Genomic DNA, 12,893 nt, shown 5'->3' with positions numbered 1-12,893 from the left:
CGTGTGTTACCAACATGATCGTGCCGTTAGAAACTCCCGCAATATTGACAATGATGAAAATGGAAATAAAAACACGTGATAACAACAAACGATTTGATTCGGTAGCTAAGCCATGATTTAATAAAAGTAATAATTACTCAATTTCTCCAACCGACTACTGGACTTCCACGACAAGTTGCATGAAATAAATGGCATGGAGACTAAAAGCCTCAAACATTTCGAGCATTCATTGAATGCGCAATTGAATCGGCACGAAATGCTTAGGACTTTGATTGTAGTAATTCATTTATCAAGCAAATAAAACAAAATTAGCTTATTTTCCAAGCGTTCGGTAATCTTCGCAGTTGTAATCACCATTAATTGCGTTCAATTTTGCCTCAAACAAGAAAACAGTAAAAATTTTGTTTTATCAATGAAACAATTAACAAAAACAAAATCATAAGGAATGCAATATTCAGTTGCTTTGTGGAAATCAATGTATTTATCGTGGAAACAAAAACTCACAAATTCACATCCAATTATTATGCGTCAACTCATTTGAAAAAATACCTTACTGAGGAATAAGGGTGGGGGAACCGCACTTCACATCCTCAACTAGCTTCTCAAACAATTTCAGAGAATCGCATTCTTAGAGACAAGTAGACTGTACGGCTCTAAGAGAACTTTATGCCCAAGGGGCTTTTTTTCTTCAACCCGATTTTGAGGACCAAAAATTGCCTGCTCAGACGAAGAAAACGATAGGTTGGTAGTACCAAAATAGCATTTTAAAAAGACCAGCAGGACAATATAATTGATAACCGACTAACGTCGGGCGAATTGCTCTCAAACGATTGGCTTGGTCAGTAGCTAGCTAAGATTTAAGGACGCCACCTTCAGCGCAATTGCGAGGTCATGGGTTGAGCGAGGCGGGAGGGGTAACGCACAAGGCGGACTATGTAATTGATGCAGAGATGTTAGAATGGTTTTTGGATTATGGATTAAACTTAAAAGATATTACAATTAAACAAAAGTTAGAGTATAGTAAGAGTGAAAGTTTAAAACATTATATTGAGATTAATATTCAGAAGAGGAAAGAAGCTAAACCTAGAGGTGATAAATTTGGTGATGTGTTCTTTAAACTAAAGAATAATGCGTTCTATGGAAAAACTATAGAGAATGTATACAACAGACAAGATTTCGAGTTAGTTAATGATTTGCAAAGAGATGTTAAATTAGAAAATATTAACTTCAAGTATGCTGTAGAGTTTGATGATGATTTGGTTGCTGTACATAAAACAAGAGGTAATGTTAAGTTAGATAAATTTAATTATATTGGATGTTATATTCAAAAACGCTAAACTATTTATGTATAAAGCTCTATATGATTTCTTTGAGAAAGAGTTAAATTGTGGTTATCATTATACAGATACTGATAGTATATTTATAAATATAAAAGCACTTTTAGATAAAAATATAGAAACTGAAATGAATAAGATAAGTGGCACATTACATAACTCAAAGTTGAGTAAAATGAAAGATGAGCTACCTAATTACACTATTGTGGAAGCTTGTTTCCTTAAAGCAAAAGCATATTGCTTTAATACAGTTAACGAAGGAGAAAAGAAAAAGTTAAAAGGAATAACTAAAGCTACTATTAAAAACCAAGTTACTATAGAAGAATATACTAAGACCACATATAAAGGTGAAAGTAAATATGTAACAAATTATACTATTGATAGTAATAAACATCATTTATAGACTATGGAACAAAATAAGATCGCTATTGATCCATTTGATGACAACGATATTAAAGATAGAAATGGTGTATATAGATTTTATGGGTCTTCGACCATGTTTCACCATTATTAGTTTTTTTTATAAATATTAACAAAAAAAATAAACGAGTAAAGCTGGTATGGTTCAAGTTATCCACAAACTGGCTTCACAGATTTTCGCAATTTGGTTTTACGTGCTTTTTACACGGTCTTCTTAGTTACACTAGTATCTGGGGACGTCCACTGAAGTCAGTGGGGATAGAACCCAAACTATCCGTCTGATAACGGTTAATTACCAGCTTAACTCTGTCCTAGTGGATTGCACTAAGTGAGACAAGATATGCTTGTTTTTAATTGTATAAGAAGTGATTATAGAGCATTGTGTATATGTAGTACTGGATATAGAGTGGATAAAAGATGGTATCCAGTGGGGATAGAACCCAAACTATCCGTCTGATAACGGTTAATTACCATTATTACCGGTCCAATTATTATGCGTCAACTCATTTAAAAAAAAAACCTTACTGAGGAATAAGGGTGGGGGAACCGCACTTCACATCCTCAACTAGTTTCTCAAACAATTTCAGAGAATCGCATTCTTAGAGAAAAGTAGACTGTACGGCTCTAAGAGAACTTTATGCCCACGGGGCTTTTTTTCTTCACCCCGATTTTGAGGACCAAAAATTGCCTGCTCAGACGAAGAAAACGATAGGTTGGTAGTACCAAAATAGCATTTTAAAAAGACCAGCAGGACAATATAATTGATAACCGACTAACGTCGGGCGAAGTGCTCTCAAACGATTGGCTTGGTCAGTAGCTAGCTAAGATTTAAGGATGCCAGCTTCAGCGCAATTGCGAGGTCGTGGGGTGAGCGAGGCGGGAGGGGTAACGCACAAGGGTGCGCGCGGTGCTACAGGTGGGACGATATGCAGCGGGTGAGGGGCTGATGAGGGGTTGAAAAGGGGGATTAAGTGCGGGTTGGGTCAAACTGTAAGAACCACCGTTCACACCATGAATGTCTTCAAAACAGCTTCGTATGATCACTTACTTAGACTAGTGAGCTTTAAGAGAAATTGCCCTCCGGGCGTAACCAATTTCAGAACGAAAAATCAAAATGTCAAGCAAAAAATTGCATAAAAAAGACCGCAGGACTAATATAATTGCTCCAAATGCAATTAACAAATTTTGTTTGAGAGCAATAATTGCTCCAAACGCAATTAACAAGAATTCGTTTGAGATCAATTAATAAAATTTTGCAATACTTCAATATATTTGTTCTTCCATTGTTATCAAGAATGTTTTTTTTCGATTCTGTTAATTAGGCGCGTAACCGTACGCTTGACGTTTTCGGATGTTCTCCAAGGCCTTATACCTGTTTGTAGTTTCATTAAGATGGAAATAACCGATGTTTCATTTTACTTGATTCGCACATGGCTTGGGTCTTGGTGAGCGAGGTCATCCTTATTCCATTTCATATTCCATTAACCTTATTCGATATAGTTTGATTCATATTCCCTTCACGTGTCTTCTTCAGACAAACATTTGCTCAGGAAAACAGATTCATTAATAAAATTGAATTTGTGCAATATAATATAACAAAACTAGTAACAATTATAAAGTTTCATCCCTGACAACTACTGACCCATTAACTGTAACAACAAGTTTGCCATTTGAGAACTTCCAATTTGTCACAGAAATTTTAGTGGATCACGGATCAGTGGCTGAACCCAAAACTTGAACAAAGCCGAGAAAATGAAAAAGAAACAATTTTTCTGTGAAATAATCTCATAATTTGCCTCTTCTCGAACTTTCATGTGGGAATAAACTGCATAGGACTGTTGAAATGAAGACAATTGAATACTAGAAATATATCAACGAATGAAGTTACAGCGAGTTGGGATTCTCTTTTTAGTATGCGGGATTAGGCGCGAAGATGAGAAAACCAATTGAGAGAACTAGCACAGCCCAGTGACTACTAGGTGCTTATAACATGTGACCTAAATTTCTTAAGAAACTTAGTCGCGTAATCGTTAATCGTAAAATCAACCCATTTGCAAATTTTATTCAATCAGCCAGCCAAGAAGGTAGCCAAGTTTTTCTGCACACATCCTCAAGCATTATCAATTTCAGCACGCATAAAATAAAATCTGAATACTTGAAATAATGCCTTAACATTCAAAAACTCCTTTTCAAGAAACAGGAATTTTACCTAAAATGCGAGAACAGAACAATTTTCGAACAAAATCTGGATTCATTATGATGATGGCTTGTTCTCCCCGCCTCGAAAAAAAATTGCTCCTTATTTGGGAGGGGGAACTGGGCTTGGCCCTTCAAAAAGCTTCGATAAAGAAGCGAAACTTTCAAATGGGTTTATTAATAGCTTATCGATCGCAATCAGTAATCATGGGCAACTAAGAGAGAAAGAGGGAAAATTAGCAACATGGGTTATGATTCCACCAAAAGAAGTTAACAACTAATTAGAGATAACAGATCCAACAGGTAGCAACAATGGTTAAGGAGTAAAGATACTATTAATAATTATAATTTATACTGTAATAGTACTCAATTCAAATTCAAATACTAAATATCAATCAAAATTCTTATTCCGCATCAATATCAAATTCATAATTTCTAAAATTTGTCAAAAATAATTTAGATTATTGTTGTTAGCTCATCTAATTTTGTTTGAGCAAGCAGAAGCTGTAAATACACAGACACATTAACCAACCAGGCAAGAACTAAACACTTTTTTCTGAAACTTCTGGGGATTATTTTTTCTTTTGGTAACAGACTTGAAGGCGTGTTTCTTGGTTCAAAACCCAAAAAAACTCAAATGAACCGCATTTATTCAACTTTTAAATGGTTAATTCCAGTTCTTTTTGATCGAAACAAACAAATTCAGCACCCTAACCTTTCTGGGAGAAGTGTACCCACCCCTTCGTTCGAGTAGGAAAAGGTCTCGCCCCGTCGACTTGCAAGATCATTCCAAGATTTATTCCATGCATGATAATGAACAAGTTGAAATTGGAAAGCGAATAATGACAACAAAATCAATAAATCACTCAAAGTCATGTAAGAATTACTGCAACAAGGAGGCGGCAAAGGGGTTAAGGGACTCGGCTAGAAGACAATCTTGGTTAATAGACAAGGATGATAACAGTGAAACCAGAACTCAAATATCTCAAATCAAATACGACAGCAAACCCACCGATGCGCAAACTCAAACTGCATAGCCATCAATACTGGGGGCACTTGATTGACAATTTACCCAATGCCAAGGGAGTCTAAATGATTAATGTTATTTACCCAATTGAGAAAAAATTTAGTCAAATTTGGAATTAATTGTTTGGTTAACCATGAGTAGATACTACTGACTGGTATCACTAAAAGTTAACCAATTATGAGGTATTTTGGCATGTTGTGTATTTTACCATTTGTTAAATTGTCAATTTTCCTGACACCTTTAGCAGCAAGAACCACTACTAAAATTGTATTGGCGTGATTGAAGCGCAATCCTTTTAAAACACTGATTTAGTGAGTTATGTCATCCAGGGTGATTGGGAATGTACCTTATTACAGAGGATGTGGAATCCAGTCACCAGCAAGGCCACATTACTCCCCACAAAATGGTAGTGGCTCTAGCTACTAACCATGCCAAACTCAGATCAAATTGGATGCACTTTTGGTTTGTACGCATGATGTATTGAATTGCGTACTCTTAACTGTTCCTTTTATCTTCAACACACTAAGTCAAATGCAATGACATTGTCCGATTGTTGGACTTTCAAGGCTATAGGCTGCAGAACAGCTTCAAACATAACCGACACGTGTCGGGCAAATTGCTCTAAAGCTAAATCTCTATCATTTGAAAATGATACAAAGTTTTGCACTTAATTAGACAGTTTGACCCTAAATAGAAAAATTTATTTTGAAAACGTGACTGAAAGAAATTTCTTCCGAAATCGAGAAATTTGTACTTTGGATGTGAAAAAGTGCTCTTTAAAAATGATACAAAGAACAACATACGTTGCGCAAAAAAGGAAAAACCAACTGGACTAATTCCCAAATAAGCTCCCAAATTTTCCCGTAGAAAAAAAAGAAGATTTTGTTTTATTAGCTTTAGAGCAATTTAACAAAACAATTGAGATCAGATTAGATATAAATCTAGATAACTGCTAAAATTTACAAAAACAGGCGGCCCATAGCATGGCTTTATGTATTCATATTCAAATCAACAACACCACTAGCTAAGCTGTTGAGGATAATTTACGGAGAGGGCGAGAAAGAAAGAAAGGGAGGGGGAGAAAACACCAGCTGTAAGCCTCTTTTTCATACAAAGAAGCGAGAGTACAAGTGTCTTCTAAATGCGAAACAGATGCAAAAGTTTCCGATCAAGACATTACACACACAGTCAGCCAAGCAGGCAAAATAATTTTTGCGCTCTCGCTTTAAACAAAAAAGTTTGATTTATGTCACTTGCTATTTTCAATACGGATTCACTCTTCGCCTTTTATGCGACAGTTTTGAACTGTTTTTGAAGTTAAAAATTGTGCCCAGTTCTGATTAAGAAATAAGCAATTCTTTATATGCCTTACAAGAAAACCTTAAACGAAAAGTTAAGCGGGACAGCAAAAACACAACAACGAGTGTGAATGTTCTGTATGGGTGTTTGTCTTAGAAGAGATAGTTGAGTTGCTTGAGCACATTCTGTTTCCAGAAAGGGAGCGACCTGAACTGGTCCTGGGTCATAGCAAACATGTCAATGAACTCTTCGTCGGAAAGATGCATCTCTAGTCGACTCCTGTGAACATCTTCAGGTAATCTTTTGTTCAGATTTGTGAACAACTTCTCCTTGGGATACACTTTCAAGTCCACCGATCTACTCAGACTTCCGATTGATTTGCGAATGTGTTGCATGCACGCTTCTTTCTGTTGTTCGAAGAGAAGATTGCCCTTTCGGTGGTACATTTGGACGTATGTTAGGAACCTCTCATGGTACCACGCTTTCCTCACGTCAAGAGAGTTGTACCTCAGCATTTTGCGTCTTCCCATTTCTGGACTGCTGTTATAGCCACCCTCCGATTTATATCCGTCAGCTCTGAAAGCTCTGCCAGTATTCGAAGATGTGGTGTAGCGCCTCATACCCTCAGTATCTGACATGGCTCCATCAACCAGAGAATTGGTAGTGCTATCCTTCCAGGGTTCTGCACTGGCATTCGTAAACCTGTGGAAACCTTGCATGAAGTTACTGTAATCATTCAGACTCATTGGTTCTCGTATGGCCTGCTCTAGTAACCACGAATCGCAGTAACGGTTAATTCCAGTTGCAATTGGACCGAATTTAACTTCACAGAAATAGGGTAACTGGACCTCTGTTTTCGCATCGCGAGATCTAGACGCTTTGATTGGGTCGTCTGGCACGTAGAGGATTTCCGTGTCGTCTTTTCCTATATTGCTGTCCATTTGCAGTTTGATTTCTCGTAGAATTTCTTTTCCAAGTCCTGATTGCATTCTGTCTATTTCATCCTCGGTTACGTAGCCCTTTCCTTCGGTCTCCGATTCCTCAGCCAAACGATTCATGTTTAATTTTATGTTGACAGGTACATCGCCATTCGCAAGGTTGTCCGTATCATACTCGGTATCGGAACTGTCCGGAATCTTAACTGTTTCTTGAATAGTGGTATCCATTTCTGTATCGGAGCTCATTGTCGTATCATATGTGAGACGTCTTTGATCAGAAACGGGACTCTGACCACTCAATTCGGTCGAGAGTCTGCTTGAAACATCGCCATCATACGATTCTCCACCTGTTGTGTTGGTGTTTATAGTCAGAGGATGCCCGTTGAGAGTGGATCCCGCAGCTGATGGTCTGGTACTGGAGGCAAGGATCTCACTCTTAGCCAGTCGCGCCTTTTCCTGGCGCCTTCTCTCCCGCTCCTTCTTATAGTACACTGGGGCCAGGGGTCCAGAATAATCATGGCTGTCTATCTTTCTCGGGAGACCAGCTCCAGTTGAGGACCTAGCAGCCGGACTTTTGTTTATGGATCCGTTCTGCGTCGTAGCAAGTCGCGGGGAGCCTGAAATTTACTATTTTAATTCACCTGCAATTGGGATTGAAAAAATATATCCAGGAAAAACGCTTCAAACTGCAAACGTGTGAAAATAAGAGAGCTCGAGAAATGATTTTCAGATCAGTAAATTTTCATCAGTTCAATTTAAAACACTGAAATAGTTAAAAACCAATGCCGATTTTTCTTAACATTATATCTGATTATGACCCGATCTGCTTGTCCGCCAAATAATTAAATTAAGATAAAAATAAAGAACAACAATTGTTCGAAATAGAAAGGAAAGAGGCTTGGGTATTGTAAGTGTCCTTCGACACTTTCAAACATACCCGGCAGATTGCCGGAAAATAGCCGCCGTTGATTCCAATAAGCATGATTGGGATTGAAATAACAGAAGATATTGGAAAAAAAAGATTTTTGTACAAAAACATTTTTTTAAGTCCGATTTATTTTGATGCCATTTCGTAGTTGATTATACTTCTGTTTCTTAGAGAGAGGCTACAGGGGCTACTATCAATAACAATAAGCATTAGAGATGGTAACTAATACTTATAAAAACGACGTTCAAATAGCGGGCATCTAAAATTGGGCTTTATGGGTTTATCCCGTTTCTATTTCTGACTTCAATTATTTCTACTGACTCTGTTCATTTTGAATTGCTTTGCTGAGCAACTGATGTTCAAAATCACTTTTAGCAGAATGAGAGAAGAGAGCAACTAGCCTAGAGAAGTCAAAAAGATTTCAGGCAAAATGTTGAAAAGGCGGCAAAATGAGGTAAAGCGAAACATTTTTTTATTCGACGAAGTAAAAAAACATAGCAGGACAAGTCCTGACGTACAATTCAAAGAATTTTCATTGACTAAACAGAAAACTAGACCAAAAACGGACTATGAATGGATTGGGAAACCATTTAGAAGAAAATCCGATCAAAAAAATCGAAAAAACTGTAAAAAATCAAAGTGAAATTGCCGCATGTGAACAAAAAACCACTAGCGAGAAAGCGAATTTTTGTTCAAACCCCGTTTTCTCACTCTACTTTAAATTTAGAGCGAAAAAATTTCACGCCGCAAAACCAGTCGCTTTTTCGCTCCACTTCCTGTTTCGGCGTGACCAAAATCACTACTCCAATTTGACTTCAAAAATCATGAAAATGTGTGAACAGATCTTAAAAAAAAAAGACAGCGCCCCAATACAATTCAAATTCTTTGAATTGTAAAAAAAATAGGAGCGCTATAATAGCCGGCTGAGAAGATGAGGGCGGCTATTAATTAGATATTGACAAACATCGAAATATGGACATCAACCCACAAACTGACATTCTACACAAGTGAACAAATAGTCTACTCTACCCAAGAGCAAAACTTCATAAAATTATTAGGTATAAATGTCTGCTTGAAGTGTATTTTAGCTGTTTTAATTTTGAACTAGAGCAATTTAAATCACTCAAAAGTCAAGCGTGAAGTCATGTCACTCGAAAAGTCAAAAGGGCCGAGGAAAAAAACCACGAAAATTATGATTCAAACTTCGAGAGCATTTTTAATGCAGTCTTATTGAACTGGGAAAAATTTGATAATTGCAATGTGTGAAACCGCAAAAAAATGAAAAATTCAGCAAGTTTTCAGTTAAAAATGAAATCAAGCTTCAGTTCTTGCAAACTAAAGCTTGAGTATCAGCACCATTAATATCAAATTTGATTTTCAGTTTGCCTCCTCAAATACCAGCTGAAAGGAGAATCTAAAAAGCTAGTATAATATTTTAGACAGCCAAAACATGAGAACATTGACATTTGTTTGCTTTCTAACAACAATAGAGAATCCCAGATTTTCAAACATTCCCAGAAAATTTTGAACATTCTATTTTTGTTCAATTTCTACGTTTAACTTAGGCTTTGCATTTAGTGCAATGGAGGAGCAGTTTTTCTTATTCGATGGGAATTCATATTTTTGCTCATCTGTCTACTGAGAACACTAAAAAAATAACATGTATCCTGACTTCTTCTATTTATAGAGCTGAGGAGAACTTCCATAACTTCACAAATATCGCTTCAAAAAAGTTTTGCATCAAACAGATCTCAAATTTGCAAGTGAAGTTGAACAACTGTTTGCTACACATGTCACATGTTTTGCAGCATTTGCGATCTCTTTTGCTCAAACGGGACAGCTATTTATAAAAGCATGCAAAACTAACTGCAAATTTGCTTTCAATTATGTAGGTCTGTTCGGGAATACAGAAACTAAAATTACGCTACAATGTCGGCCAAATTATTCAAATTCCAAACTTGGAAGGATTTTTTCAAAATTTCTGTGCCATTCAAACCAACAAAATTGAGGTTACCTAATTGATAGGTGAGTCACTACTCCCTCCTGTTATATCTCATGACCTGGAATAACGACTATATTTAATACAGTCGGCGAAAATAACCTCCAAAAAATAACAGTTTTTCATCAATATAAGGTTATGTAATTACCACCGACTACTTTTTTCAGACTATACAAATTGTTATAAGCTTCAAAACTAACGTTTACAAACTAGTCACACAAGTTTACAAACAACAGTAATTCATAGACGAAGAATGAACACCAAACTCTTTCTTGAGCCCAGAATTTAACGTAAAACCAAAGATTTCAAATATAAAATTAGTTCACTAGATTGGCACCTCATGAACATGATAGAACCAACCAGCTCTAGTTTTAGGAGAGTTGTGAACAAAACGCACAAATGCCTTTCAATCGAAAGGAGGTCATTTCTCCAAGGAAGAGCTGTCACACAAACTAAATTTCCAAAATAACATGACTAAACACAACCACTTATGTCAATTATTAAAAGAGCACTGCAAAAAATACAAATATTACTTCTATTTGGCCATTAGACAAAAAAGCAAAACACAGGCTCCGATTCTGAAACGAACGCTGTTCATTTTTCTATTTATGACAACTCAATGAAATCAACACACACGCCAGTGAACTGCATCGGATTACATGTAAAATCTGTTTCTTCGCATCTTTATATCTTACAATTACCAACCAGAAAATAGACCCCTCCCCCTTATCCCTTCAACCCCCCCCCCCCCCCATAATCCCTACTTTCCTCTCCTTCGCTACTTTTAGATGGCTAGACTATTCCCTTCGCATATAACACGCACAGGAAAAGAAACAACACACACGTAACACACACAAGCATACAAACGCTACATATATTCAACACCATGGAAAAAGCAGCGTAGGCATAGGAATAAATTTATATTTCCTACATTTAGCAGACTTTAATAATAAGAAACAAGCGTGATGGAAAATATGCAGCATTGAACAGTCCCATTGAAATTTTTCCATGGTAAAAAACGCTAAATTCGCGTTTAAATCATTGAATGCATTTATGAGTCACCAAAGCATTGAAACCGTTTCAGACAGTCAAAATGGTTCACCTTATAAGGGGTGAAATTTAAAGCATTAAGAGTTCAAGTCAATGAAGAACATACAGGGTTCTTTTGGTACTAAGCCTGTAAAGTAATTTGAAAATCAGGGTGCACATTTATAGCAACGAGGCATGTAAAAATGTGCATTTTTTAAGTTGTTGTTTGAAGTGCGTCAGAAAACTGAGCATTTTCCCCAGAAAAGACAGACAGCAGACAATATTCTATTTCGCGTTAAATAGTTACAAAGTTACATCCAGCTATTCGATCCACAAGCAAAAAAAATAAGAAAAAACATTTCTGTAAGACCAAGCTCGCCTGATACTACTGATATTATTACCACTATTATATCCTACGAAATCAGTCAAAAAAGTTCCACTAAGTCGATACAAAAATAACCTACACCCACACGCTTATACAAAATACATGTAATTAATAGCAATACAAATAGCTGATTTTGGCTCTGTTGTGTTAGAGCATCGATACTCTATCACCTTGACTTCATTTTGTAACAAAGGAAAAGGAAATGTGCACTTAATTCTTCAGGTAGAAAGTAGAGTAAAATACATGATGGGAGCGGTGAAAATGATAGTTAGGGAAGGAAAGGGCGGGTAGTTGTGGCCCAGGCCCCAAAAACCCCCAATAGTAATAAAAATAAAATTTGGTTGCGGGTTCAAAAACAGACATTTTGTTTCAAAGGGCGATCAAATTATGATAGCTCATTTGACAAAAAACATTTTCCACAGAACGTCGTTTATTTTAGGAAACATTAGCCTTAACTGTAATTAGTAGATCAAATTTTTATAATCGATATTAGAGAGAAGATTCACGTTAAAACCGAAGTTATTAAATACGTAAATAGGATAACACAACAGTAACATATTGCATAAACGTACCATTTGTAGTACCACTATTTGTTTATATAAAAGCACCCTCGATTGATCTCATGCGATTGGAACAAACAACTTTCAGGTGATAATAAAGAAATACGAATAAATTAACTCGTAATGGATTTGCTGAAGTAAAATGGAATATTTGCGCGAAAAAGGCGCCATATGCCCTGAAAGCTGTAAAATATCGTTTGAATCAAGTAGCAATAATATCAAAAGGTAGCTGAAAGAATGCAATTTTTCAACTTGATTACTTTGCAAGGTAAAAAACTGGCTTAAAAAAAACTTACATCAATACTCACTGCCACTGAACACTATACCAAAAAATATGTTAAGCCACTATAATCGGAAAAATTGCTTGGGGCCGACTATGGTTGCAGGAAACTTTAAGAAGGCTAGCTTTAGGAAGGCTAGGGCAGAGAGGGGGGTTTGATAGCTAGTAGGATGTTCTAAAGTTTAAATAGGTGGGAGCTACTACCAGCAGTTTCTAATTATTATGCATGACAAATTAAGCAACTGTTAAAAGCCAATGGAGTTCAAATACAGAGGTATAGGTTCTAAATGAAAGAAGTTAATTTTAAAGTCACGAAGAAACTTGCTTCAGCTAAAAAAACAGCCGGTACAACTGCCGGAAACACCAAAGGCGTAAAACAATCCCTACATCAAAAAGAGCAATGACAAAGAGCCTGTCCTACCTAAAAGGAAAGATCAAAACGAGAAAAATAAAAAAACCTCAGAGAACTAAAGTGTTTTGAACATAAGTTTTAATTTA

At 36.4% G+C, this 12,893-nt stretch overlaps 1 protein-coding gene across 1 annotated transcript in view; it reads right to left on the bottom strand.

Moving 5' to 3' along the window:
• Nucleotides 1-6,299: 6,299 nt before the first annotated feature.
• LOC142353160 (uncharacterized) overlaps nucleotides 6,300-12,893 on the bottom strand; it is a 45,681-nt gene continuing 39,087 nt past the window's right edge. Inside the window, exon 3 of the mRNA XM_075405373.1 lies at nucleotides 6,300-7,831. Coding sequence (XP_075261488.1) covers nucleotides 6,429-7,831 — 1,403 coding nt within the window. The 3' untranslated portion in view covers nucleotides 6,300-6,428. The remainder of the gene's footprint in view (nucleotides 7,832-12,893) is intronic.

Source organism: Convolutriloba macropyga, chromosome 14 (genome assembly GCF_964194025.1).
Source record: "Convolutriloba macropyga chromosome 14, txConMacr16.3, whole genome shotgun sequence".
Classification (NCBI taxonomy): Eukaryota; Metazoa; Xenacoelomorpha; order Acoela; family Convolutidae; genus Convolutriloba; species Convolutriloba macropyga.
The sequence above is the reverse complement of the archived record's forward strand: the minus strand, read 5'-3'. Positions and strand labels throughout refer to the sequence as shown.